Source organism: Nannospalax galili, unplaced genomic scaffold (assembly GCF_000622305.1).
Source record: "Nannospalax galili isolate Female #2095 unplaced genomic scaffold, S.galili_v1.0 scaffold210, whole genome shotgun sequence".
NCBI lineage: Eukaryota > Metazoa > Chordata > Mammalia > Rodentia > Spalacidae > Nannospalax > Nannospalax galili.
Genome location: NW_008329365.1, coordinates 62,147 through 88,068, shown reverse-complemented (window position 1 = coordinate 88,068; position 25,922 = coordinate 62,147). Strand labels below are relative to the sequence as shown.

Here is a 25,922-nt window from a genome sequence, read left to right as displayed (position 1 = left end):
GGGAAGCAGGTAGGATTAGGGTGTGGAATTGTTTGCTTTTTCCCTCTTAAGATGAGAGAAAAACAGCTTCTAAAATCTCTGGTTAACAGGTAGAATCTGCTTATCTTATCTTTGGAGATCAGAGGAAAGGCAGGCTGCTTCTCAGCAGAGTTTGTTTCCCTTGACTCCAAAGGTCAAGGTGAGGTCCCTGTTGGGGAGGGGGGAAACTGCTGCTGTTTGGAACCCTAACAGAGTGCCTGTGAGAAGCACTGGCTTTATGACAGAGAAGGCAGGAGGGTAAGGCGCATATATGCTACCTAGCAACATCCTTTTAAAATGACCCATAGCACTCATTTGGGTGTCTGCTATGTTATAAGCATTGTGAATACACTTGTTCTTCACACGAGTACTTTAAGACTGTTACCAAAGGACTTTAAAACCTTCAATTAAAGGTATGGCAGCTAATATTCAGAGACTAAGTAACCAATCCAAGGTTATACTTTGTAGGAAACAACACATTCCAACCTGTAAGTGTAGCATTTATTGATATTTATTTATGATACTAGGAATTGAACCAGGCCTCAGGTGTTCTAGGCAGGGGCTGTACCACTGAGCTGTATTCCCAGCCCTAGAGCTGTAATTTTAACAACTATTATTTGTCTTAATTTTGGTGGAAAAAATTAATTGCATTAATTACCTGTGTACCAGCCACTCTAAATACTTAATATGTATTATTTAGTCTTTACAATCCTACAAGTGTTAGTAGTATTCTCCCTTTGATTAAAAAAATAAGATAAATAAAAAAGATAATGTCACAAAGATGTTGGTTGCTTAGTGCCTTAACCCAAGCTAGTGCCAGAGCCATTTAGAACCAAAGTGACCTGACCTCTGCCCCAGAGTACTGACAGTGCTTCAGCTCTGATTATCTTTAAGGTATGTGGCAAATATGCCACAACTGTTCTAGCAACAAAATAAGTTTTTGTTTTGTTTTCTTCAAGGAATATATACCAATAAGCATCTTACAGAATAGTTCTGCAAATTTTTAACCCATTAGAGCTTTTTAAAATTTATTTAGTAAAGCTAGAACCCTGTGTGTAGTAACAGAAAAACTGTTTTATTAGTGACTATTTGCAACAGTTCTGAAAACATGACTAATTTCATTTGCTATTGCTGCCTGTCCCACAGCTCATGCGTTCACTTGTTGGTCTGCTTTGAGGTGAATCTCCCTCTAGAGCTCAGACTGGCCTCAAACTCATGCTCTCACCTCAGCCCTCCGCGTGCTGGCAGTACAGCAGAGGCGTGCCAGTATACCCATGCAACTGCACTTGATTGCTTTTAAATAAATGTCCAGTGACATATTTCTTTTCTAAAACTTATACAAAAATCTCAGCGGCATTGATAAGAGCAAAATAAAACTCTTGAGTTTTAACTAGTTTTGTGTTTTGAACAGATTCAGAATCATAAAGTTTAAGGAGCAGAAGACTATTGCAGGCCATGTAAACTGTGATCACATGCTAAAAATCCTGTGCTCTCCCACAGCTCATGGCTTCCACTAGCTCTGCATGTTCAAATTGCTTAAGTGGTTAAGTCATTTTAGAAAAAGATAATCTGAGACGTGGAGCAGTAAGGCCAGTGCTCACAACAGCTCTGATTCCATTCTCAGTGTATTACCTAATTAAATTTGGATTTTTCTCAGCTTTATCTTGCCTTTTCACTGGTGGGTATATCTCTTGTTCCAGATGTATGTAGTTTCTTCTAGATACAGTGAAAGATTTGCATTCATTGAAATTAAACATTCTAACTTGTACTGAACCCAAGGTTATACTCCTAAGTGCCCACACTTTCTAGCTCTAGAACAACCTTTAAGTGTAGTATTTCTTTTTGAGACCTGGTCTCACTATGTATCCCTGACTGGGCTGGAACATGCTATGTGACCAGGCTGGCCCAAACTCAAAGAGATCCTCCTGCCTCTGGCTACTGAATGCTGAGATTAAAGGTTGTACCCCTGTCTGGCTGGTGTTTATATTTTTTCATGCTCTTTTTCATGATAATAGTTACCAGTCTTCTGGCTACAGGATCTCCTTAAGTACCTTTTGTAAGATTGGTTTGATAGCCTATGAATTCCCCTAGTGTTTCGCTAATTTTGCTGAAAGTATTAATCTTGGTTTGTGGCTTATTTTGTTTCAGGATTTGGAGTAAGTTGCTGCATTCCATCATGGCCTGTAGGGTTTCTACTTAGGAATATTTTGTTAGTTCAGTGAAGATACTCATAAGTGTGACCTGGCATTTTTCTCTTGAAGATCTTATTAGTACTTTGTCCCATATTTTTGACAGTTTGACTATTACAAAGCATGGGGATTTTAAAAGATGTTATTGGACCTTCACATAATTCACTAGCTATGCAAATTACTCATATAATGAAGTTCTGCTTTGTTTGGTTTTTTGGGTGCTTAGGGATTGAAACCAGGACCTTCCTCATGCATGCTAAGCTTTAGTACCCCGCCCCCCATATATATATATATAAAGACATATATTTTGTTAAATGAATTTCAGTTAAAGAAATTGTATTGTTTTTGACCTTGAATACAAAGTCAATGACCAGTAGGTTCCACTTTGAAATAATGGTATGGTATCTTGTGTTTTCTGTCTCTATTTTGTTATTTCTGTCATCTTAAAGCACAGCTATGATGATAATTTTTTATAACAGTGATGATCTAGTGATAGACAAGTGAATAAGACTTGCTAGGGTTAGTATCATGCTTTTATATTCTCAGGCCTTGGCTGGGAGTGGTTGTAGAAACCTTTAATCATCAGCAGAGGCAGGTGGATCTCTGAGTTCCAGGCCAGCTAGGGCTACAGGGAGACCCTGTGTCAAAAAAACCAAAAAAAAAAAAAAAAAATTAGTAATAATAAAAATAAATGAATTGCCAGGCCTTAATCTACCTTTCCAGATTATCTTTTCTATTCTTCACATACCACATGTCAAAGGAAGTGTTAACACTAATTTTTGTCTGTCAGCCGTCTTACCTTCCTATCCCCATGTCTCTCGCTTGTTTTTTACCTATTGGCTCAAAGGCTCTTAACCATTTCTCCATTTGTAAGTCCTGTCATTCACGGTCCAATTTAAATAGTGCCCTTCTTATGCTGACCAGCCAAGAACATAATGCACATTCACCATGATTTATAAGAATATGCTGCTGTCTTCATGGGACATGACAGTAGTTGTTTATTGCCAATTTTGTATGATAGACCGCCATATATAATTTTTTTTAATGTTATATAAAAATGGTAATCTGTAGCATTAGGTTATAAATTTAGACAGAGATGATTCCTGCTTGTATATATAACAGCTCTTAAATGATGTCCCATCAGGAAGGGTCTTTTATTTTCCAAGGAAAACTCAGTATTTTAGGTCTAGGAAATAAATAGAATAACTTCACCATTGTTTGGGGGCATGATTGGTTGTGGACCACGGAATAGAACTTGCCAACATTGGTTATGGGACTGGTATTTTCTAGAATTCTTAGTGTAGAATGGTATTTCACTCTATGACCTAGGGTATCTTCTAATGTTCTGAAATGGTTCTGTGACTGCTAAAATCAGTGTGTCTCTTCTCTAGGAGCCCCCACGCCCTATGCACCCAGCGCCCTTACCTGAAGCCCCACAGCCACAGCGTTTACCCCCAGAAGCTGCCAGCACATCTCTGCCTCAGAAACCACACTTGAAGTTAGCGCGAGTTCAGAGTCAGAATGGCATTGTTCTGTCATGGAGTGTCCTGGAAGTGGACCGAAGCTGTGCCACGGTCGACAGCTACCACCTCTATGCTTACCACGAGGAGCCCAGTGCCACCGCGCCCTCACAGTGGAAAAAGATCGGGGAAGTCAAGGCTTTGCCCTTGCCCATGGCCTGTACGCTCACTCAGTTTGTATCTGGCAGCAAGTACTACTTTGCAGTACGAGCCAAGGACATTTATGGACGTTTTGGACCTTTCTGTGATCCTCAGTCAACAGATGTGATCTCTTCCTCCCAGAGCAGTTAAACCTTGGAGCCTTTATCTTCCCCTTTTGAAAGTTCCACTTTGGGGGCTTGTTTTTAATCTTGTGCATGAAACGCAATGTAAAATCCACATTGTGCAAGATTTCTTGGACAGATGTGTGTATACACTACATTTGTTTATAACCAGAAGTATAATAAACTCAGCCTGTAAAGCAAGAGTCTTCCCCTGAGCAATTCACGTGTCAGGATTTGAAATGTAAATGTGTACCTTGCTTTAGTGTTGAGGCTGGAGAATGTGTGAGTGTGTGTGTGTGTGTGTTTAATTTTTAAATTTCTATTTGTGTGTTTATTGCAGTGCAATCTACCATTTCATTCTCAAATTTACTTCTCTTCCAGTGTGAGGCAAACAGATCATAGGATCTGAGGTATGTAGCTGGCAAGATTGTGCTTAAGGGATCTCTAAGGTCAGAGTTAAGTGATTTGAACTGACTCCAAACAAAACCCAGAGAAATGCAAAAGCAAACCATGTAGTTTAAAATGGGTAGATCTGAGCACAGGAACTCATTCTATCCATCTTTTCTTCGGTGTCCTCTGGGTTGCTAATTATATGAAAATGATGTGCAGTACCTCTCCCCAATTCCAAATCTGGCTTTTACATTTATGTTGTGCCTTAAGACTAGCTATAGAAATAAACATGGCTGTGTGCTCACTGCTGTTCCCTCCTGTCCTTTCAACTTTCATTTCTCCTCATCTCACTAAATGTACCACACTCCTTTACGTCATTGTTAAACCATATTATATATATGTGTGTGTGTATATATGTGTGTGTATATGTATGTATGTGCATATGTAAATGTGTCTATGTGTTTTCTTCTCATCTGTGACATCATTACATTTAACTCTAAAAACTTGGGTTTTTTTTTTCCCCAAGGACATATGCTTTCATTTTTGCTTATTATTTAACTCTGCATAAAATAGACTGACCATATTGTTTAAGAAGACTTCCATAAATGTTTTCTCATCCCTGGGGGGATGCAGTTCTCTTTCATCACTCACAGTGTAGTCTTTCATAGGCAGCAAAGATTAAAACTCACAGAGCACAGTGAGCTGGGCCATGAAGGTGAATTCTCAGCTTCCTGTTTATCCTCATGGTCATCCTTCCTGTTTCAGTCTTTTGCCTTTGTTTTGGTGGTGCCAAGTGGAGTCTGATTTAGCCTTTATCAGCTTTGGATAGAACTTAAAAGTATATTATCCTTTGGGGTCATTTCATATAACAATTAGATATAATCAACTTGGTATTTCCGGTCCTCTGCGGAGTTAATTAAATTCAGGTTAGGTCATGACTTTTCAAGGATGCCAGTGCCAGTGGAATCGGTGTTTGAATGTAAATACTGAGGGCGGAAGGGCAGAGTGTGCGTGGCAGTATTTTGGAAGGTATTCATTCATGAGGTTTGAAATGAATTTTCAGGCCATCTTCCCTTAATAATTTAATTCATATTTCTCCCTCCCCAAAATGAATTAGTTATTTCCTGGCGTTGAAAGAGAGGGAGTTACATCCCTTTTAGGAATGCTGTTTTCTTTTTCTGCAACTCTGATGACTTCTAATAGGAAGTATTTTAGTTGTGAAGAAATCGTCTTTGGTGAGTTTTCCCTCGTCGCTGTTCTGTCAACTTTGGTGTAAAGTTTGGTTAATGAAGGAAGCCTGCAGGTTGCCAAGTGTGACTGTTCCAACCCTTTTCACTCTCAGGAAAGTGAGAGCACAGGGAGAATCAGTTTGCACAAATTAAATCTGCCAGCCAACTGTGCTGATAAACAATAGCTGTAAGGTGGCTAGTGTGCTGTGGTAATGAGAATTTTGAAAGGAAGAAATTATCTTGTAGATGTACATGAACATCTGTCTATATGTGCATGCATATGCATCCTTATCTGCAGTCGTTGTAAAGTTGATGTGTTCAAGATCTTTCCTCTCAATAACACTGAAAAGTCCATATTCCAAGTTTTCACTGATGCAGTCTGCTTACCAGACAACGAAAGGTTCCATTGGTGGATATTGTAATTTGTACTCGCTAGTCACTCTATATTCACTGATTCTTTTTAAACGTTTTCATAGCATCATGTTATCAGCTGATGAAAGCCCAATAGAATTAATGTATTTCATTGTTTGGACTTCTATTTGGGTGTTTTTATCAAAGGAAAAAAAATTCTCTAATAACTCTAAGTTTATTACAGAAAGTACTTACTAAAAATTTATGCCAGATTGGAAGGAAGATATGAAGAAAGATTGTAATTATGTAAGGGAAAAATACACCTGTTAAAATAGTCTCCTCTAATGCACCTTCGACAAGGCTTATGGAAAGTCGCTGTGTTGGGCTGCTTAACACTGGTAGGCTGGAAGGCTGGCCCTTTTATGGGGCTATTTTATGTGCTGACTTTTGGTTGGTTGGTTGTTTTCTTTGGGAGACAGAATGAAGGACTTCACAGGCAATAGCTATAGAAACAGAGTTCTTAGTAGGGGTTCACAGTCCACAGTTGTCTTATTTCATGGTATCCCTTCACAAAGTATTATAAATAAGCTCAATTATCCCATTTTCGGAATGCAGGTTTGCTGCATTTTTAGCCGGACAATGCTGGTACAAGTATTGCCTTATTGGGACCCTGGAAACTTCTGATATTTCAACCTGAAATGCAGGGTGTTTCCATGGTAATTCGTGCTGACAGTCATGTTTGTTACTCCCTACTTTGCACCTTGTCAGAGTGCTCTTCACCCCGTTTCAAGCGTGAGCAAGCCTTTCTCAAAATTACGTTCTTACTAATGGCATACATTTGACATCTGTTTAACTGTTACCTTTACCTTTTATATCCCTCTTTCTCTGGGCTTGAGTTTTTAAATATGCAGAGTACATATACTGTTTAAGATAGTATCACTTTGTGAGTAGAGAGCTTACTTCCTTGAAAAGTGATTATTTGTCAAATATCATTTGCCTCACAGAGAGGTGTCCTCCCCATACCCCACCCCTATGCTAGATAGTAAATTCCTTGGAAAACATGCTTGGACTCTTCATGTGCCTCTCTGCAGACCCCTTGCAGCAGTGGACGAGTGGTTAACTCAGCTTTTGTTGCTTACCCTTTGGCTTTAAAAATCCTCTGTCAGTAGGCAGAAAGGTTAGTGTCAATGCTGCATGGCAGGCACTTGGTGTACTCCATGAGTTTTCCAGTACTATATACGGTGAACAGCGTGCTGTCCGTGGTGTTCTCATCTCACCTCCGTGCACTGTGACCTCAGCACGGTGAGGTACCGCAGAGGTGGCCTTCCCAGGGTTCTCCCTAACTTTCCTTCTTGGGCAATTTCAGTGTCCTCAGCACTATATTTTTAATCACTGACCTGTGGTTGGTTGGCCTGTTTAATTCTCATGGAAATAAACATGTCCTCGTGTTAGATGACAGTAACTGTGTAACCACATCTGATTCTGCCTCTTTGTATTCTGCCTTCCTTGGCTATTTTCTGGGCAAATGGCTCTAATTTTTTTCCTTTTGTACACACAAAGATTAGAGCAGTAATCATGAGTTTGTTAATTGTGGCAGACTTACCTAATTCCCAAAATTCATGTATCTCTTGAGCCAGCCTGAAGGGAGGAGGAGACTGAAAACACATGCTTTGTGTTGTCGTCTTTGAATGTCTTTATCATGTTAGAGACTTTTTCTTATTTTTTTTGGTAGAAGCAGCAAAATACCTATCATTTATGTATTTAAATGTATTTTTGTTTTCCTTTTTCTTTTTGTAAATAAGGTAACTGAGCAATCAAATACCTTTTGGGGATTCTAGCTTTAGTATTTTATCAACCATTTCAAAAATATAAAAAGAAATCCTTTGTAGAAAATTTGCATCCGATTTTGTTTATTGCAGTTGAACCTGTAAATAATAAGGCAGTGGAAGACCTTCCTAATGTCTAATATTAACTGGGCTGTAGCAGGTTGCCCTATTTTTATTAGGTTTTGAAGGTTTTAAATTTTCCTTTCTTAAATGTACAGTAGCGTGGTGTCTGTGTAAGTGTTAACTGTAGTGGGGATTTGTCCAGCAAGCCTGAAATTTATACTTTGAAATAAATGACTGGGTTTTTAACATTCTGAGTACTGTGATTTATTCCATGTTCTTAGCATATGTGTGCTTGTGTGCACGTGTTTTCTTTTGAAAAACTACCTTGTTTTTAGAATCACCTTATTTAACCTACTTGGCAATTTGCTGTCATTCATCCTGTATATAATTCTCTGGCTTTGGAGTAAAAGTTGCTGTGCAGAATTGCTGCCAGAATTGCTGGGAAACAAAAGTGTACTTAACAATATTGTATGTCTAGCCTGCACCACAAAGATTCACCTGATACCTATTAATGACCACAAAATATCACAAACTGCATTTCTGTTAGAGCCCCACTGTCCCCTAGGACTTTGTCATCAAGCATGAACCGGCCAGGGGATAAAGAAAAAACCTGGAAAGGGCACAGGTATTTAACGGTCCTAAGTCACCCTCATCTTATGTTCCATTGGCTAGAACGCTTGTCATGTGAGCTGTGATCTGCGTCCGCAGGCATGAAGGGAGGATAATAGATTTTGACAAATGGGAGGTTTCTGCTACATGTTTATGCTACAGTGCTTCACCCTTGCTTGCTGTTAAAAACAAAGTTAATGGAAAAGAAAAGTGAATTTAGTATATTTTATTGAGTACTGATGGGACAGGATAGCTAAAATAGTGCCTTGGGTGTCTTTGCAACTCTATTTTCTCCTTTCCATTTTACATCCTGTGCTAAAATTGGTTTCATGGTAATGAAATCAAAGTCATAGGCTTCTGGCATCCCCTGATGGAGAGTTTTGTTGAACCGGTTCCAGTGAAAAGCAGGGAGGCCATTTTGTACTGTGGGACCACTAATGGCATAGGACATGTACTGATACGCGAGGTAGACGTCTGACACCTGGAAACAGAGGACATTTTAAAAAACCATTTGAAACCTGACTGATTACATAGTTTTCATTTCCCCCCTCTCAAAGTCACAATATGAGCCTCCCTTAAAACTTTTCTGCAAGCTATGTGTGCTTCCATATCCATCTAGCACTCAAAAGTGAATTGACTGGGAGGAAGTATTAGCAGGGTAGCCAGAAGCGAGACTGGGAGTATGTACTAATAATAGAATTCTAGGGGCTGGAGAAGTGGCTCAGCGGTTAAGAGCAATGGCTGCTCTTGCAGAGGACCCGGCACCCACATGGAGGCTAACAATCATCTGTAGCTCCAGTTCCAGGGGATTCAACACCCTCTTCTGTGGCCATTGCACCATATGGGTGCACTTAGGTACAGGCAGGCAATACACTCATACACATAAAATAAAATAAAATATTTTTAAAAAGAATTCTAGGGGCTGGGGAGATGGCCGCTAACAACAGTTCGTAACTCCAGTTCCAGGGGATCTGATGCCTTCTGACCTCTGCAGGCATTGCATGACACAGGTGCACTAATACACATGCAGGTAATAAGACTCATACACATAATAAAATGTTGTTTGAGACAAATGCAATGCTTTACACTTTGCTTCTGAATGTTTGCAAACACCATGACAAAAAAAATATGAAGACATTCATGGTGCCCCTTTCCCCTTTATTTGCATTACACAACATTGAGCATCGTAGGTGGAGCTCAAACTGCGGAAAGTATCTCTTAAGTATGAGGCTATAGTGTCAAAGCAAAGTTGGCGGTCCTGTAATTTATTTTTTCAGTAATTCAGAGCAGTTCACGATGGTGAAGTTTCGAAGACACATACGTAAGCTACAAAATGCAGAATAATCCTACCAACTTAATGGCCGGCTCAGGCTCTGGACAATTCCCAGCCCGGTAGTGTGCAGGAAAGGCTGGAGCAGCCAGCTCTCAGGAAAGAAGCCCTTGATTTGTAGTGTTCACTGACAAACTAGTGTTTAAATTCTCCCACTGTGGCTGACTTCAGTCCACCAACATGCTGTGAGCAGGCTTCCAATGTTGTGACACCCACAGGAACAAGTCTGAGCACACTGCTGCAAATCTATGACCTAAACTGAGACGTGTTCTAGCACTTGTCGATTTGAGCATTGGCTACATTCATGTTTAATATACAATCACAATGCTCTCAGTAATATGGTCTTTGACTGTGGGGCATCATGGTAAAACATTACCACCACTGGGATTACATATACTTACAATGCTGTGCTAAATGTTTCATGGGAATTACAGGGTTAGTCACTATATGAAGGTAAATTCTGTTATTTTTTACTTTATAAACAAGAATATGGAAGGCTACAAAATTAGGAAATTTACTATTAAGAGGCAGAGCAGGGACTTCTAAAAAGACAGTGGGATCTGCTGCCAGAGTCGAAAAAATTTTTAGTTTATGGTTGAAGACATTGGGCTTTATGCCAAGGAAACCTGCAGGTTTGACTCCTGATGTGAAGTAAATTGAAGGGGATGGAGATTTGGTGCAGTGATTAAGAGCACTGGCTGCTCTTCTAGAAGACCCAGTTTCAGTTCCTAGCACCCACATGGTGACTAACTACTGTTTCAGGGGATTCAACACCCTCTTCTGACTGCCATGGGAACTGCCTTATATACATAGAGGCAGTACTTATACACTTAAAAAATAATAAAATATTAAGAATAAAAGGAAGTAAATTGAAAAGCAGTAGCATGTCAGTTACCTTTGTATCATAGCAACCTCCAGGGCTTGGATTAGCTGAGTTCAGGTCCTCACGACAGCAGATGGTACTGCAGGGATCACCATGAGTGTAAGGGTCCACTTGATAGTCTAGGAGATGGTGATGGGGAAAGAGTAGGTGTTGGCTATTTCCAGATACACTTATCCACAGTAAGGTTTTGGACCGATTAAAGCAGATTATTAAAGAGTATGTTCCCACAGGTTTCTCCAGCCCAGCCTGCTCCCAGATGCTGGCATCTCTGGGCTTGTACTAGGGAGGCGTGACTAACTATTAATACTCTGCTGCAGGCCCAGCCTGCATCAAGAACCATGCACTGTGAAGCATGGAAGGAAGAGCAGTGAAGGACATGGATGTGCTTCAGTGTTTTCCAACATAGGAAATACAAGTTTGACTTTTAGAGTCTTCAACAAAAAGAATGAATTCATGAGTATTTTTGGCTTTTTAGCTGCTTTTGCCCTTGAAAGGTGTGCTGGGGGGGGGGTGCTCGGCCATCATCATGTCTTCTGGGTTTTACATGTAATTTATTTTCCCAGTTAAAAAAATCTGTAGAGCAGTGTGTGGTGACACACCCCTGTATTTCAAGGTCATGTTTGGTTGGCTACATAATGAATTTGAGGCCAGCCTATCTTAAAAAAAAATCAAGACAAAAGAAAACCTGCAGAATCTCCTCAGATTTTTTTCATTTATATGTGTATGCACATGCACACATGCATGCTATGGTGTCCATGTAGAGATCAGAGGACAGTTCCAGGAGTCAGTTCTTTCTGATCATGTGGGTCCAGGGGATGGAGCTCTGGTCATCATCCTTGGCAGTAACCACCATTACCTGCTGATCCACCCCAAACACCTTTCAAAAAGTTCTCTGAGAGTTTATAAAGGAGGCAAATGTTCTATTTGTTGAACATAAAATATAGAAAACTTTAAAAATATTTATTATTTTTAGTTCATATGTATGAGTCTATTGCCTGCATGTATGTAAGTGCACCTATGTCATGCAATGCCTATGAAGGTCAGAAGAGGACATCGGATTCCCGGGAACTGGAGTTATAGATGGTTATTAGCTGCCATGTGGGTGCTGGGAACCAAACCTGAGTCCTCTGCAAGAGCAGCCAGTGATCTTAACTGCTGAGCCATCTCTCCAGCCCTTCAGATAACTTATAATTCCTTCTAGTACAGAGATGATAAACTTACATGGATTATTTATCCATGAGGAAGAAAAGGAGTTTGAAGAAGTGCTCTTGAGAAATATGCTACATACTGTTGTATCGCATGATATGCTTCATGGAAGCCATGTCAGTCACGTTCCCATGGTCGCGCCTAAAGATTTTGGCTCGTGGAGCTAAGTCGTAAGAGTAGTCCAAACCCAGCTTTTCAACCAGCAGTGGGTAGCCGCTCCACGTGTAGATCTTCTCATGGAAAGGAACATTGTAGGAAGGCCAATATCCTGATTTGGAGTGGAGGAGAAGGGTGGGATGGAACAGGGTTGGGGGAAGGAGAAGGGGAGCAAGGTAAGTTATTTAATGATGGCACGTTTGGAAAATCCTACCTGTATGATTACAAAATGAAGCAGCACAGGAATTAGGCTGTGAATGTGAGCCTGCAACCCAAATGAGCCCTTTTAAATTTCCAGAGGCAGTAAAGAAGAAGAGCATCAGAAATCTTGGGTTTTCACCCCCAAATTGTTAATGCGATTTATAAACCAGAAAATAACCTTATTCTCTGTTGAAGCATACAACGGTGCTGCGGCAGGGGGTGGGGGCTCCCTGAAATCCCTCTGGTGACTGAGATGCCCTGAGGATGACAGCAGATGCTGATCATAGTAACAGAAAACAAGGCACTGAACTCAGAAAACTGGCATTCTAGGCTCTTGAATGAAGAACCAGGTCTTAGTTAACCCCACTTCCTTTATTCTTTTTGGTGAGGACAGAAGGGAGGAGGAAGCCTATGCTGGAAGGGCACTGGGATGGTCTTTCATGTTCCAGCAGCAGGCTTTTAACTCTTCTGACTGAAATCATTTTAACAGTCATGTTAAATGTTCAACAGCCCATTGTCATGTACCATGGCCACACCTCGAGTCACTAAGCACCAGATCTGAGACACAACTATAGCAAACACATCCTAGACCATCCTAGATTATTACACCAGCCTCGGTTATTGCCTGGGATCATCAGTCAAAACAGGGTGTTCTTGCCTTTTGTGGTGGTACCTGCCTTTAATCCTAACACTCAGGAACCAGAGGTAAAGCTCTGTGAGTTCCAGGCCAGCCTGGTCTACATAGTGAGTTCCAGGCTAGCAAGAAACTGTTTAGTGAAATTCTGTCTCAAAAATTAAAATAAGAAACTGGAGAGATGGCTCACTTGCTTAAGATCATTGGCTGCTCTTGCAGAGGACCTGGGTTTGGTTTCCAGCACCCACATGGTGTCTAACAGCCATCCATAACTCCAGTTTCAGGGGATCTGATGCTCTCTTCTGGCTTCTGCGGGCATTGCACCCACTTAAATTGCATATACTTAACATGTATGCAAAACACACACATACAATGACACCTGTGGATCTGTGTTTACTGTAGCATTGTTCATAATAGCTAAATTAAGGAATTAGTCCAGTGACCAGCAACAATTAGATTAAAAAATGCGTTTTACTGAGGGCTGGAGAGATGGCTCAGCAGTTAAGAACGCTGACTGCTGTTGCAGAGGACCTGGGTTCGATTCCCAGCACCCATGTAGCAGCTAACAACCATCCATAACTCTAGGTCCAGGGGATCTGACACCATCTTCTGACATGTGTGGGCACTACATGTCATGGGTGCACTTACGCACATGCAGGCAATACACATATACAGAAAATAAAATTAATAAAGCTGGGTGCAGTGGCTCATGTCTTTAATCCCAGCACTCAGGAGGCAGAGGCCAGCAGATCTCTGTGAGTACCAGGCGAACTGAGACTACAGAGAGACCCTGTCTCAAAAAGACCAAAAATAAAATAAATAAATAAAATAAAAAATGTGGATTATATACACAGTGGAGTTTCCGGAACCACAAAGAGGAATGAAATGACGTCGTCTGCAGGAAGTACATATAACTGGAGATACCACATTAAGTGAAACGAGCCAGGAGTTTCTGCACTTGAGGAAGTTCCTGTTTTCTCTTGGCCGCTGTGTGTTACTTTCCTTTTTACTACTATGTGGGATCTCCTAGTTAGAGGGGAAGACGGACAAAGCAAGATCTTAACCTTGCTACTTCTGAGGCAGAGTCAGGGCCACAGAGAATCGAGGTAAGGAAAACATTGAAACGAAAAGGTAAGATCCAGACTTGTTGCTAGGACATAACTAGGTTATACGGACTCGGGAGGAAGATGGCCTGAATCTGAGCCTGTTTCTGACATTATTATGTATGTAACCTTGGAAAAATTATTCAACTTCTCTGTGCCCTAATGTCTTCATCTTTATAATGTAAGCAATGATACCTTATATGAATAATTTGTACTTTAGAAGGATCACTGTGGGCACTAAATGTGTTCAAACAGATGGAATGCTTACAATAATGCTAGCCTTAGTAAACAGATTGGCAATAGTCATAACGGCTCTGAGAAAAGTAGAAATGGACTGCTTTATTCACATTTTCATAAGGCCTTTTAATTTACAAAAGTATTTTAAACAGTAGCCTATTTATTCACAGATCAACCTGGTGATATTTAAGTATTATCATCCCCTCTTGTAGGGACAACGCAGGCTTAGAGGTCATTTGCCTGCCTTGGCCTTCACAGCCTGGCTTAAAGGCTCAGAATACAGAACTTTGCACTAGAAAGCACCACAGTCTCCATCCCACTCCAGTTCCAAATGGCTGGGGGCTTCTTTTAAAAACTGGCTGCATAATATCATTTATTTGAGACCATCTCCTGTTTCTTCCTGAACCTTTTATCTTCACAGTAAAATGGTAACAATGATATTTATCTGATAGTTTCTGATAAAGACCAAACAACAGAACATAAGGGAAAGACCCAGAGGAGTATCTAGAATATGAAACAGTTCACTGAGTGTGACCAAGTTCTCCGTTCTTTCTCTGGCAAAGAAATGTACAGATCAGCATCAGCTCTCTTTTAGCCTTAGGGAAGTTTCATGGAATCTAGGAATCGGATTGCAGAGACCAATCTGTCATGCTACATATGACAGTCCAAACAAGAAAGCACCAAGCATAGCAAGCATCTGACTTCCAAGGACCACTGTTAGGTGCTTAGAGGCCAGCTGGTTCAGAATGATATGACTAGATTATCTGAATTGCTACGCCCAACAATAACTTCTTAATAACTTGACTTCACAGGTGGATTATGTAGGAACAAAGCGAAGTCTCTTTGGTAGAATGTGAACTGCCTGACAAAGGAAACTCTTATGTTTTTGTTTAATGGGGGAAAGGCTCACAGGCCCCACCCCTTCCTGAGGAGCTACAGGTGGTTAACAATCGCTAGAGGAGAGACATTTTCTTCAATAGCATACCACTGGTAAGTTGCCCATGTTCCTGTAAATGACCCTAATTAAACTAATTTGGGTCCCCCCTCCCTGCCAAAACATTTTTTAAATTAATTTATTTTTATTTTATGTGTATGGGTGTATTGCCTGCATGTGTGTAAATTCACCCGTGTCATGCGATGCCCACAGAGGTCAGAAGAGGGTGTCGGATCCCTGAAACTGGAGTTTTGGATGGTTGTTAGCTACCATGTGGGTGCTGGGAATTGAACCTGGGTCCTCTGTAGGAGCAGTCAGTGCTCTTAACTGCTGAGCCATCTCTCCAGCCCTCCAAAAAAAAATTTTAAGTCATGAAACCAGAGGGAAACTAGTTGGGAAGAGGAAGGGGATCAGTAGGAGGGGAATGAAAGAAGGGGAGGGGGTGGATGTGATAAAAATTTGTGTATAAAATTGGCATTGTGAAACCCATTATTGTATATGATTAATGTAGGCCAATTTAAAAAAAATTTTTTTTTAAAGTAAATATAGGAAAGAGGCAAGTGTCATTAAAAAACAGAATTGAAAGCTTGGGAAACAGGACCTGGTCCCAGTTTAGTCCCCAAATTCACTTTATCTTGATTTTGTCCCTACTTACCTATCAGTGTGACTGTTCCAACAGTGTGTTATTTTCCTTCCCTTCCAGAAGACTCTCTAAAGAGTCTCTTTTTCTAAAGAACAAAGATTAAGCTGCCTAACAGGATTAATGAGGCCAATGGTTTTTCCTCATTCTTTTCTATATCAATGAATTCTTAGGATCTACCCTGTGAAGTCATAAAATTCCATTGTCCCCATATCCAAAAACACTTGGTGGCTGAATGAGTTTCAGAATTTTTCAGGTGTTGATAGAGTCTGAATCTCCTGGAAAACCCCTCACAACGAAGATGCTGACCTTTTTTATAGTCGAGTTTGTGCTATGGTGTGGTTATAGGTGCGTCCCCATCACCAAGATTCTCACATGTTAAAGACTTGATTCTCAGTGGGTGCTTCTGTAGAGGTGATGGATCACCAGTAACCCACTCAGCTATGGATTTACTGGAAGATCAGGCCCAACTAGAGGAAGTGGGCTGCAGGGGGTGTCTTCGAAGGCTGTATCTTGTCCCTGGACGTTCCTCTGGTCTCTGCTCCCTGACTGCCATAAGGTGAGCAGCTTTCTTCTACCATGCACATGGCACACAATGTCTTGCCTCATCAGTGGCCCAGAAACAACAGACTGGAATCTCTATAATGGTGACCCCCAAACCAATCTTTCCTCACTTAAGTTCTCATCATCACGTATTCTGTCACCATGACAAAAAGCAACTATTACAATAAGCAATGTCTCTACAAAGATATAAAGACAATAAATAGATAGTTTGAGTCTATTTTTGCCAATTTTTGGCAGCTTTTCCTCTGCCACATTAGTTCCGTTCGGACCATATTTTCCTACCAAGTAAGCTAGGACCAAAACAATAATTTTGGTTTTACAGTTCTGAGATTTTTTTAACTGGCAAGCAACTGATTGATGAAAAGAGTGAGGATTGGAGAGGTTGAATCATTTATGTGAGATTTTTCAGGAGGAGAGATTCAAATCAAGGGCAAGCCAATTCCTGAACTTCAGCTATCTAGGCTGTGCCCTTGATGGCCCAAACCACCTTCTCTGATCCCTCATAGAAACAATGGTATCCCTCTTTAGGCACTACAAGGCTTGGTATACTAAACCTTATTCTGGCTCTTCCCATTCTGGGTTTATGTGCTATGCTCTAGAGTTCCTGGAGGGAAACCTAGAGGACATCCTTGTTTTTCCAGCCTCTTAGAGTAGCACTCCTTAAATATAAGCTGAGTTGAACTTAAAGCTTAACACTCAGAACTCAGGAAAGGCATGGGAAGTCAGAGGGGTGGGAATGCTTGACCTGTGTCCCAATCTCCCATTAGAGTTTGAGGTATACTTTTATATTCTGTGTTGAGCCTGATAATTCTTTCCCAGGATAACTAGTCCTGAGCGTCCCCCTCCAATCATCCACTCTCACACAACATACCCCCAGCACACATACACACACGGTGATGAATAACTTTGTCAACTTCGTATGACCTGGGAAGAAAGTCTCAGTGAGAGACTGTCTAGATCACGTTGGCCTGTGGGCATGTGTGTGTGGGATTGTCTTGATTGCCTTAATTGATACAGGAAGACTCAGCCTGAACATGGGTGGTACCATTCCCTGGGTATAGAGAGGTCTTAGATTGTATAAGAGTGCAGAAAGCCATCCAGCTGACTACCAAGCGTGCATCATGAACCTTCCTCTCTGCTCTTGACTGTGGATGTGATGTGGTGAGCTGTTTCATGCTCCTGCCTTGACTTTTCCACAATGATGGACGGTAACATGGAATTCTGAGCTCAAATAAACACTTTTTCCCCTAAGTTGCTTTTTGTCAGCAACAGAAATAAAACTAGGACCCACATGCACGCACATATTCTCCTCAGACTTTCAGATGTACCAGGAAGGTACCTTTTCGTAGAATATTCGTTTGTTCAGTATATTCTACATATGTAGGGATTTGCTCCACAATGTACAGCGTGCCTTTGTCAAGGCTCTTCTTCAGATTCACCTTCTTCAGGTCCAAAACCATGTACTGATTGTTGTAGGTGCCTGAAATGTTGGGTGACATGAGGACAGAGCATGGATATTGGTTAATAACCTCTGAAGCTAAACATATGTACATGCCTGAAAGTTATTGTGCAGAGTCACTTACCAGAGTTGTACCGTGAAAATATCTCTGCCCACTCCTTGCCACCAGTTGCCATCATGTTGGCTACACGGACTCTCTGCCAGGCCAAGAGAGCCTCGGGTACCACCAACTTCAGCAAGGTTTGATTATACACATTGTTGGTGGTCTGCAACAATACCAAGCCACTGCTAAGAATGTAGAAGTCATCCAGAGACTCTAAGAACCCTACAAGAAAGACAAATACACAGATTATCACATGAACACAAGGTCCACTCAGTCATCATCAACTTCAGATACACAGTACAGATGGCAAAGTGCACTTAGGATTTTCCTGACACTAGCAGGCCCTCCCAGCTTCAGCGCACCTCCTTGGTAGCTACTCAGTTGCTGTCAACGGGAGTCGGGGGGTGGGGGAACCTCCTCCCCTGGGTTCTCGGTTGACAAGGTTGGGACATCTGAGGAGGATTTGTGTGTATGTGTGTACCCCAGGGGACGGGCAGTGTGTGAGATTTCTGAAATAACAAACAGAAATAGATCCCTACTTGGCAGGACTTGGTAGAACTTCTAATTAGATCTGCATTTCAGTTATATGTGCTGTTTATTAGAAATTTGCCTATTTCCATTCTGCCTCTGATAGCCTGGGACTAAGTGATGTCAGTCAGCTCTAACAATCTAAGTTGAATTTCAGAATTTCAGAGCAAGAAAGTTACATAGAGAGAAGTGTTTGACTTTTACGAGCTTCTCCACAGGCTGCAGTTAGGTACAGGGATGTGCGAACTACAGTGAGTTACATTCTCTGGGTTGTTCAGGGCCCATTGTACCCTTGAATGAAATGTCGATGAATAACCAAACGGGGAAGACACAGCCTGGATATAGGATGGAGCATGGGACAGTTTTAGTGACAGTTCATTCATTCCTTCCCTAGGCAGTTCTCATACTGAACAACCGTGCTTGGGAGACTGTAAAACTCTGTAGCAGTAAAATCCTCCCGGGGTAGGATGCCATCCATGGTGGCGGTGCTCCAGCTCCAGCTCCTGCTCCTGCTCCTCCTCCTCTTCTTCTTCAACTCTTCCTCTTTTAAAGATTTATCTTTTTAATTAAAAAAAATTTTTTTTGACAGGGTCTCCCTGTTCTCAGTCTGCCTGGAAGTCACTATGTAGTCCAGGGTGGCCTCAATTTCACAGAGATCCACCTACCTCTGCCTCTTGAAGGCTGGAATCAAAGGTGCATGCCACCATGCCCAGTGTTTAAAAATATTTTTTAAAAAATTTTATTTTATGTGTATGAGTGTTACACCTTCATGTATGTTATGTACCCTTGTCATGCAGTGCCCACAGAGGCCAGAAGAGGGCATCTGATCCCCTGGAACTAGAGTTACAGTTGGTTGTCAGCCACCATGTGGGCACTGGGATTCGAACCTGGGCCCTCTGGGACAGCAGCCAGTGCTCTTAACCACTGAGCCATCTCTCCAGTCCCTAAGAGACTTATTTTTAGTGTTTTAAATGATGTGTTTGTATGTGTCTCTGTGTACACGAATGCAGGTGCCCCCAGCAGGCACTGGATCCCTTGGAACTGGAGGTACAGGCAGTTGTGAGCCACTTGATATGGGTACTAGGCATTGATTCGGGTCCTCTGCAAGAGCATGATCCTAACTAGTGAACCATCTCTCCAGCCCCATGCTGTTTCAGAAACAGGAAGCTTGCTACTTCACCCCTTACGTTGTAACAACCGTTCTGGACACAAGAGGGCAGGCATTCTTTAATATGTGAAAGTGAATGACTAATATGTGAAAGTGAATGCTTGAGGGATATTCTCCCATTTTAGAGCTAGGATCTTTATTAAAAAGACTGGAAGACAGAAAAACATAGGCTGCCCAGAGTTCAGGAATAACAACCACAAAAAGATGAATTGGTTTGTAAAAACTAGTTGAGGAGGACAAGTCTATGAAGAGAGTAAAGGAAAAGTCTCAGGAGGGGACAAACTCCCAGTACATTGCTCAAAAGGGAAACACTGGCTATACAGAATTATATCCCTGCTCCCAGCTCTCATTAGCAGCTCCGGAAGGCGGATTAACAATTAGGAAAAAATCAAACTCTCCAGTGTTTTATAAATGTCAGCCCTCAGACATCTCACGGTAAGTGCTTTACTGAGTTTAACAAATAAACAGGAACTTTTTCAGTAAACCAAGCATACTTTAAGGGCCAGCAAGATGGCTTCAGTGGGTGAAGGCACTTGCCACCAAGCCTTATGACTGAGTTCTATCCCTGGAAAACACACACACACACGCACGCACGCACACATGCAAACACACAAACACACACATGCACACATACAAAATAAATAAATGTAAAAATATTTTTTAAAGGTTAATTTAAGATTTGTAAAGATGATCATGGTGGTACCCACTTTAAAATTTCAGAACTCAGGTAGGAGAATTAAGAGTTCAAAACCCAAATAACAAAAATAAATTGTAACCACTATTCCTACAGGCCATGTCGACCTATTAGTACAACTCAAAATGTTTGCCCTGATTATCTCATTAAGCATGTGTATAATGTGTCCCTGTGTACACTGCATGCATTAGCTGCTCCAGAGCCCAGGGGCTGCACACCAACCCACTGCTGACCGAGGACAGTGAGTAAGTAGTTCACCCCTTTCACTCCTTAGGTTTCACTAACCTAAGTCAACACTGTCTAAAAATACTAACTGGAAAATACTAACTGGACATGGTGGGGAATGCCTGTGATCCCAGCACTCAAGAGGCTGAGGCAAGAAGATCATCACAAGTTTGAGGTCAGCAACGTTACAGGGAGTTCTGAGCTACAGAGTGAGTCTCTCTCTCTCTCTCTCTCTCTCTCTCTCTCTCTGTCTCTCTCTCTCTCACACACACACACAAAACAAACAAGAAAAAACATTAACTATTTCATAATTTTATTATAATATATTGTTATAAATTTCCTATTTCAATTACTAATCTCTTATCCTGCCCAATTTATAAATTGAACAGATTGTAGTTATATGTGATAGGGAAAAAAGTGAGTGTAGAGCTCAGGACTACCTGCTTCTGGCATCCGCTGGAGATTTGGAACGTATTCCATCCCAAACTGACTTATAGATAGCTCAGGGACTAACACACAGTCCATGGCTGTGGTGAATTAGCTACACTGCATTTTTTCGCTCCTCTGCCCACACACTGCACAATGGGACTTCACAGCATTTCCCATCAACCAATGCTATTGACTTCTCTCTTCAAACTGAGTTGGATTTAGATCTGAGCGGAGGAGCACTCAGGAGACCCTGCTCACTTCTGCTTACTCTTCTAGCCTTGACCTGCCTTGCAAACAGGCCTGACTAGCCTGGGGGAGCATCATATAAAAAGAGGATCTGGTCACTTCAGCTGACCTAGAACAACAGGAGATCATCCAAGGTTCAGGGACGCCCATCCAACCCACAGCCAAACCTAATGCATGAACATGCCATAGCAAATTGCTTCCAATCACAAAGTCATTTTTTTCTAATGCAGCCATAGCTAACTGACACAGTGACTATAATTCAATTACACAATGCATTGCTTTGAATTGGCTCATTGCAATTTGATTTGTTTTGTTGTTGGTTGAATAGTTTTCACTTATTTCAGTGTGCGTGTGTGTGTGTGTGTGTGTGTGTGTATGTGTGTGTGTGTGTGTCTGTGTTCCAGTGGGTGAATGTGCACTTGTGTGGGCATGTCTGTGGAGATTAGAGGTCAACTCCAGGAGTCTTACTCAAATGCCATCCACCTTGCTTCTTAATCTTTTTATTTTAAAAAAATTAATATTGCTTTCTTTAAAAAATAATATTGCTGGGCATGGTGGTGCAAGCCTTTAGTCCCAGTACTTAGCCAACTAATTTAATTTTTTTTTTGAGAGGGTCTCACACGGTTGCCCAGGCTGGTATAGAACTATGTAGCCCAGGACTGCTTTTAAAATCAGGACAATTCTCCTGCCTCAGTGTCCCATATTTTAGGAGTGAGCCATCATGTCTGGCTTGCCATTTAATATTAACACAGGCAGATGTGGCACAAGGGAAACTCTTTTCTTTCTTTACACCCTGCATAATGTTTACTATGCATCTATTACAAACAGGATTCCTCACTTTAGAAGGGTGGAGGCCGTCATTGGATCTTCACATTAAGAGCTTAGGTAAACTATTTAAACTACACAAAGCTAGTAAACAGCGTGTCAAGTATAAATCTCACACAGACTCTGAATGCATGCCTTTTCTACTATACATGCTTGGCAGAGGTGATGAGAACAGAGGCGTAGTCATGCAAACTGTGACAATGCTTATTCACACAAACACATTAAAAACAGTTACGAAGAGTGAATCACAAGGAGCCGCGTGTTTTAGACAAGGTGGAGATGGGGGAAATTACCGAGTGACCAGTTTATCAAGAAGGTTTGGAAAATAAGGTGGGATTCCTGGAAAAATAGAAGGGAGGAAACCTTCTCAACAGGTAGTAGAAGATGACTAAGGTGTGACCCACAGAAGATATGGGTGTCCTGAGATGGTACCAAAGAGAGTTAACTCACACCCCAAAAGTAACCGAAGAAAACAGAAATAAGCACTACAAAATCTGTCTGTAATCCTTTGGAATGTGTATCCTTGTTCAACTCCTTCTTCCCTTCTCCCAGTTCAAGTCTTTCAAAGTAGAAGCTGAAAATTGTCCTGTGCTTACTTGTAGATTGTTTGTGTATATTTTACTTTTATGACAGAGTCTCTAAGATCAAAGAGGTAACCTGAAATTACTAAAAGCAATTATGGTACATTAAAAATGCTTACAGCATACATTTATTAAATAGATAATTTCATAACCTAGGGAAATAACCAACATTCTTTACTAAAGATGTGACTAAATTATCCTGGGGTTTAGAGCCTCGTCTTTCATCTTGTGTGTCTACCATCAGATGCATGAAGTTGGAATAATAAATCAGAGCAAAGTTTGTGCTGCCTGGACCACATGGACTGCTGGCTTCTCAAAGGATGGCCTGCAGTTCCAGTACGTGAGCATCACCTAGAGTACTGTTCCAAATATTTCTGCCTGGGAGTGAAAAAGAAGCCTTTCTGGGGGTCTGGAGAGATGGCTTGACAGTTAAGAGCACTGGCTGCTGTTGTAGAGAGTTCAGTTCCCAGCACCCACATGGCAGCTAACAACTGTTCATAACTCCAGCTCTAGGGGATGTGACGCCTTCTTCTGACCTCTGTGGGCAGTGTGTGGCACAGGTGTACTTACATACATGCAGGCAATACACTCATACATCTAAAATAAAAATAAAATATTTTTAAAAAATCAGGAACAAGACAAAAATGTCCACTTTCTCCATTCCTGTTCAATATAAAGCTGGAAGGCTTAGCTAGAGCAGTAAGACAAGTGAGGGAGATAAAGGAACACAAACAGGAAAGGATGAAGTCAAATTACTCTTATTTGTAGATGATGCGAAGCTATAGCTAAAAAACCATAAAGCTCCTGATCAAAGAGGCTTCTTTTTGCAGTAGACGGTGATTAATAGAGAGATCCACAACTGGTCAATGTGCAGAGATTAAGAGACTGAGGAGTGCTTAGCACTAAATGGGACATCTCTATCGCACTTCTCCCATAAAGGCCTTGGGAGCATCTCAGAAGAGGGGGCAAAAAGATTGTAAGAGCCAGAGGCAGACGACTTCAATAAAACAGTGCTTTCCGGACACAACAGGGCAGTTGCACACAGGAACCCACAGCTGTTGTGACGTCATGCACAGGACCTGTGCAAACCCAAGTCAGACAAAATCCCAACATGGAGCAGAGAGGTAGGCATGAAGCCCCAATCCTAGCTGAGGAGCTATTGGCAATCGGAAACTGCCGGGAGAGGGAGAGTCAGTTTTCCTTCAGGGAAAGGCGTGCTAATACTTAAAGAAATCATCTCATGAATTACCAATGATTTCATTTTTATTTCATTAATTTATTATGATGGCCTGCAGAATTTATTATGCACTGTCTGGACAAAGTTAAAAGTATATCAAGGTATACCAACTGCTGTTGACCTCAACACTAGCCGTAGGTCTGGGTAAAACACACATACACAGCCTTAACTTTGGAAATGCCTTTCTCAAAGCTAAGTTCCCTTCCAGTACCCTATGACTATCCAGGTGGGTCATCTTGGTCATGAACTCATTATGTGTCTATCATAGAAACAACCTCTCTAGAAAATTTCTAAATCTCTTTCTGTTGATCAAGACCAGCTAGAATAGCCAAGGCACCTGGTCAGACTCTCCAAGTGAAGAAAGGGACTCCCATGAGCCCTTACTCCCTACTTCCCTTCCTGGGAGCTCTCTCCTCTACCCCATCTACACATGGGCTCAACAAGATGCCATAAGGTTGCATCACACCATTGAACAAACCCCTTCAACTGGCCCCCAGTCTATGCTTTACAGTATGTGCATGCCTGAGCTGTCAGATCAGTGTAACATGACTTGGAACAACTTTTATGTCAGACAGAACATGTGCTCAAGGTCTCAGATTTCCACCTTGGGCACTGGCATGGGCTTCTCTTATCAGGGCAGTCCCATGTCCCTTCTATAGCTGCAGAGGCAGCAGGCATGGTGTACTATGAACTCCATCTCTGGTCCTGCGATGCTACCATACCTCTGCAGGCCGTTTCACATGGTAGGCAGTCCTTTAGGATGGCTGTGCCTGTTCCTCTGAGGCTATTTGAGAATTCTGCTTCACAACATAATCAGGGCTTTACAATAGATTTCTTGCCTCCAACTGATTTATGTAAGGATGTTCAAAGTTGTATATATAGTCGGGGTCATGCAAGAAAATACCTGCCCAATGCTCTGGAAACTCTAGATAAGGTGGCACTTGGGCTACCTTGTTCTAGAAGCTTACTGTACCTCACAAAAAGGGTTTTTTGTTGTTGCTGATTTTTAATTTTTATTTTATATGTATAGATGCATCTAAGTGCCTGCATGCATGTTAAATGCACCACATGTGTAGTGCCCACAGGGGCCAGAAGAGGGCGCCGGATCCCCTAGAACTGGAGTTACGGATAGTTGTTAGCTGCTGTGTGGGTGCAGGGAATTGAACCCAGGTCCTCTGCAAGAGCAGTCCATACTCTTAACCACTGAGCCATCTCTCCAGCCCCCACAAGAAGAGTTTTGAATAGCCATAGTCTACTTTGCCTAACACCTGACAAGGCTACAGAAGAGAAAAGCACTGTACCGGCCCTCCAATGCTAAAGACATACAAACAGCCACTGCTTCGACAGTTAACAGAGGCTCTCGTGAACACAGAGTATCAGGCTGGTTTTGACAAGTTTGGGTGCACTACAAATAAATCCTTTTGTTGTATCGATGAACACAGTGTGAAAGAATGCTGTGTTCCTTCTATTGTCCCGTGCTGGGGTGCTGTTTTGGGAATGCCATTTGGAAGATTCTTTGTAGGTATTTAACCTGTGAGGATTCTGGCCAGAACAAGGAGCACACAGAGCACTGTGATGAGTTACACTTCAGCTGTTACCTTTGACATTCTGTCTCCTTCATGAATATGAATAGTTTTCTGCCTCTACACTGACTGACCATTTGTAAGGCATTATAGTGATTGAAGCTACTTGAAAGACTGTATCCACCTTCTGGAGTCCATGGTAACCCCTCTCCCTCTCCATCTGTTATGGGCCAGATAATTCCAAAATGAGACTATGAAGGTCATTTCCCCTTGTCTTTTTAAATGGTCTTATGATCTTCCTTTCTGGTTTTCTCTGCTCTTTTTCTTGCCTATAAAATGTTTGTTCCAGATGCAGCATCGTGCAACTGCCGTCTCCCCATTCTCATGGCCAAGTTAGCTTGTCTTTGGTGCTTCAAGTTAAATTTTACCCTCTTAGAATCTTTCTCAAAAATCCCTGGACAGGCTGTTATTGTTGTCCTTGCCTTTTGATTTGTCTGTTTCCCATAGAATACAAATTTTTTGTTTGGCCTTTTTGAGACAGGGTCTCCCTGTAGCCCC

At 41.5% G+C, this 25,922-nt stretch overlaps 2 protein-coding genes across 4 annotated transcripts in view; one reads left to right on the top strand and one right to left on the bottom strand.

The window, feature by feature from the left end:
* Atf7ip (activating transcription factor 7 interacting protein) overlaps positions 1–8,097 on the top strand; it is a 106,636-nt gene extending 98,539 nt beyond the window's left edge. For all 3 annotated transcript variants that reach the window (XM_008837377.3, XM_008837395.3, XM_008837386.3), the window contains exon 15: positions 3,599–8,097. In XM_008837377.3, the coding sequence (XP_008835599.1) occupies positions 3,599–4,018 (420 nt within the window). In that variant the 3' untranslated portion in view covers positions 4,019–8,097. The remainder of the gene's footprint in view (positions 1–3,598) is intronic.
* A 572-nt stretch (positions 8,098–8,669) lies between these two features.
* The window catches only part of Plbd1 (phospholipase B domain containing 1), a 65,583-nt gene continuing 48,330 nt past the window's right edge, over positions 8,670–25,922 (bottom strand). Inside the window, exons 7-11 of the mRNA XM_008837666.3 lie at positions 17,930–18,130; positions 17,686–17,826; positions 11,960–12,145; positions 10,684–10,790; positions 8,670–8,939 (exon numbers count right to left, since the gene is read on the bottom strand). Coding sequence (XP_008835888.1) covers positions 8,712–8,939; positions 10,684–10,790; positions 11,960–12,145; positions 17,686–17,826; positions 17,930–18,130 — 863 coding nt within the window. The 3' untranslated portion in view covers positions 8,670–8,711. The remainder of the gene's footprint in view (positions 8,940–10,683; positions 10,791–11,959; positions 12,146–17,685; positions 17,827–17,929; positions 18,131–25,922) is intronic.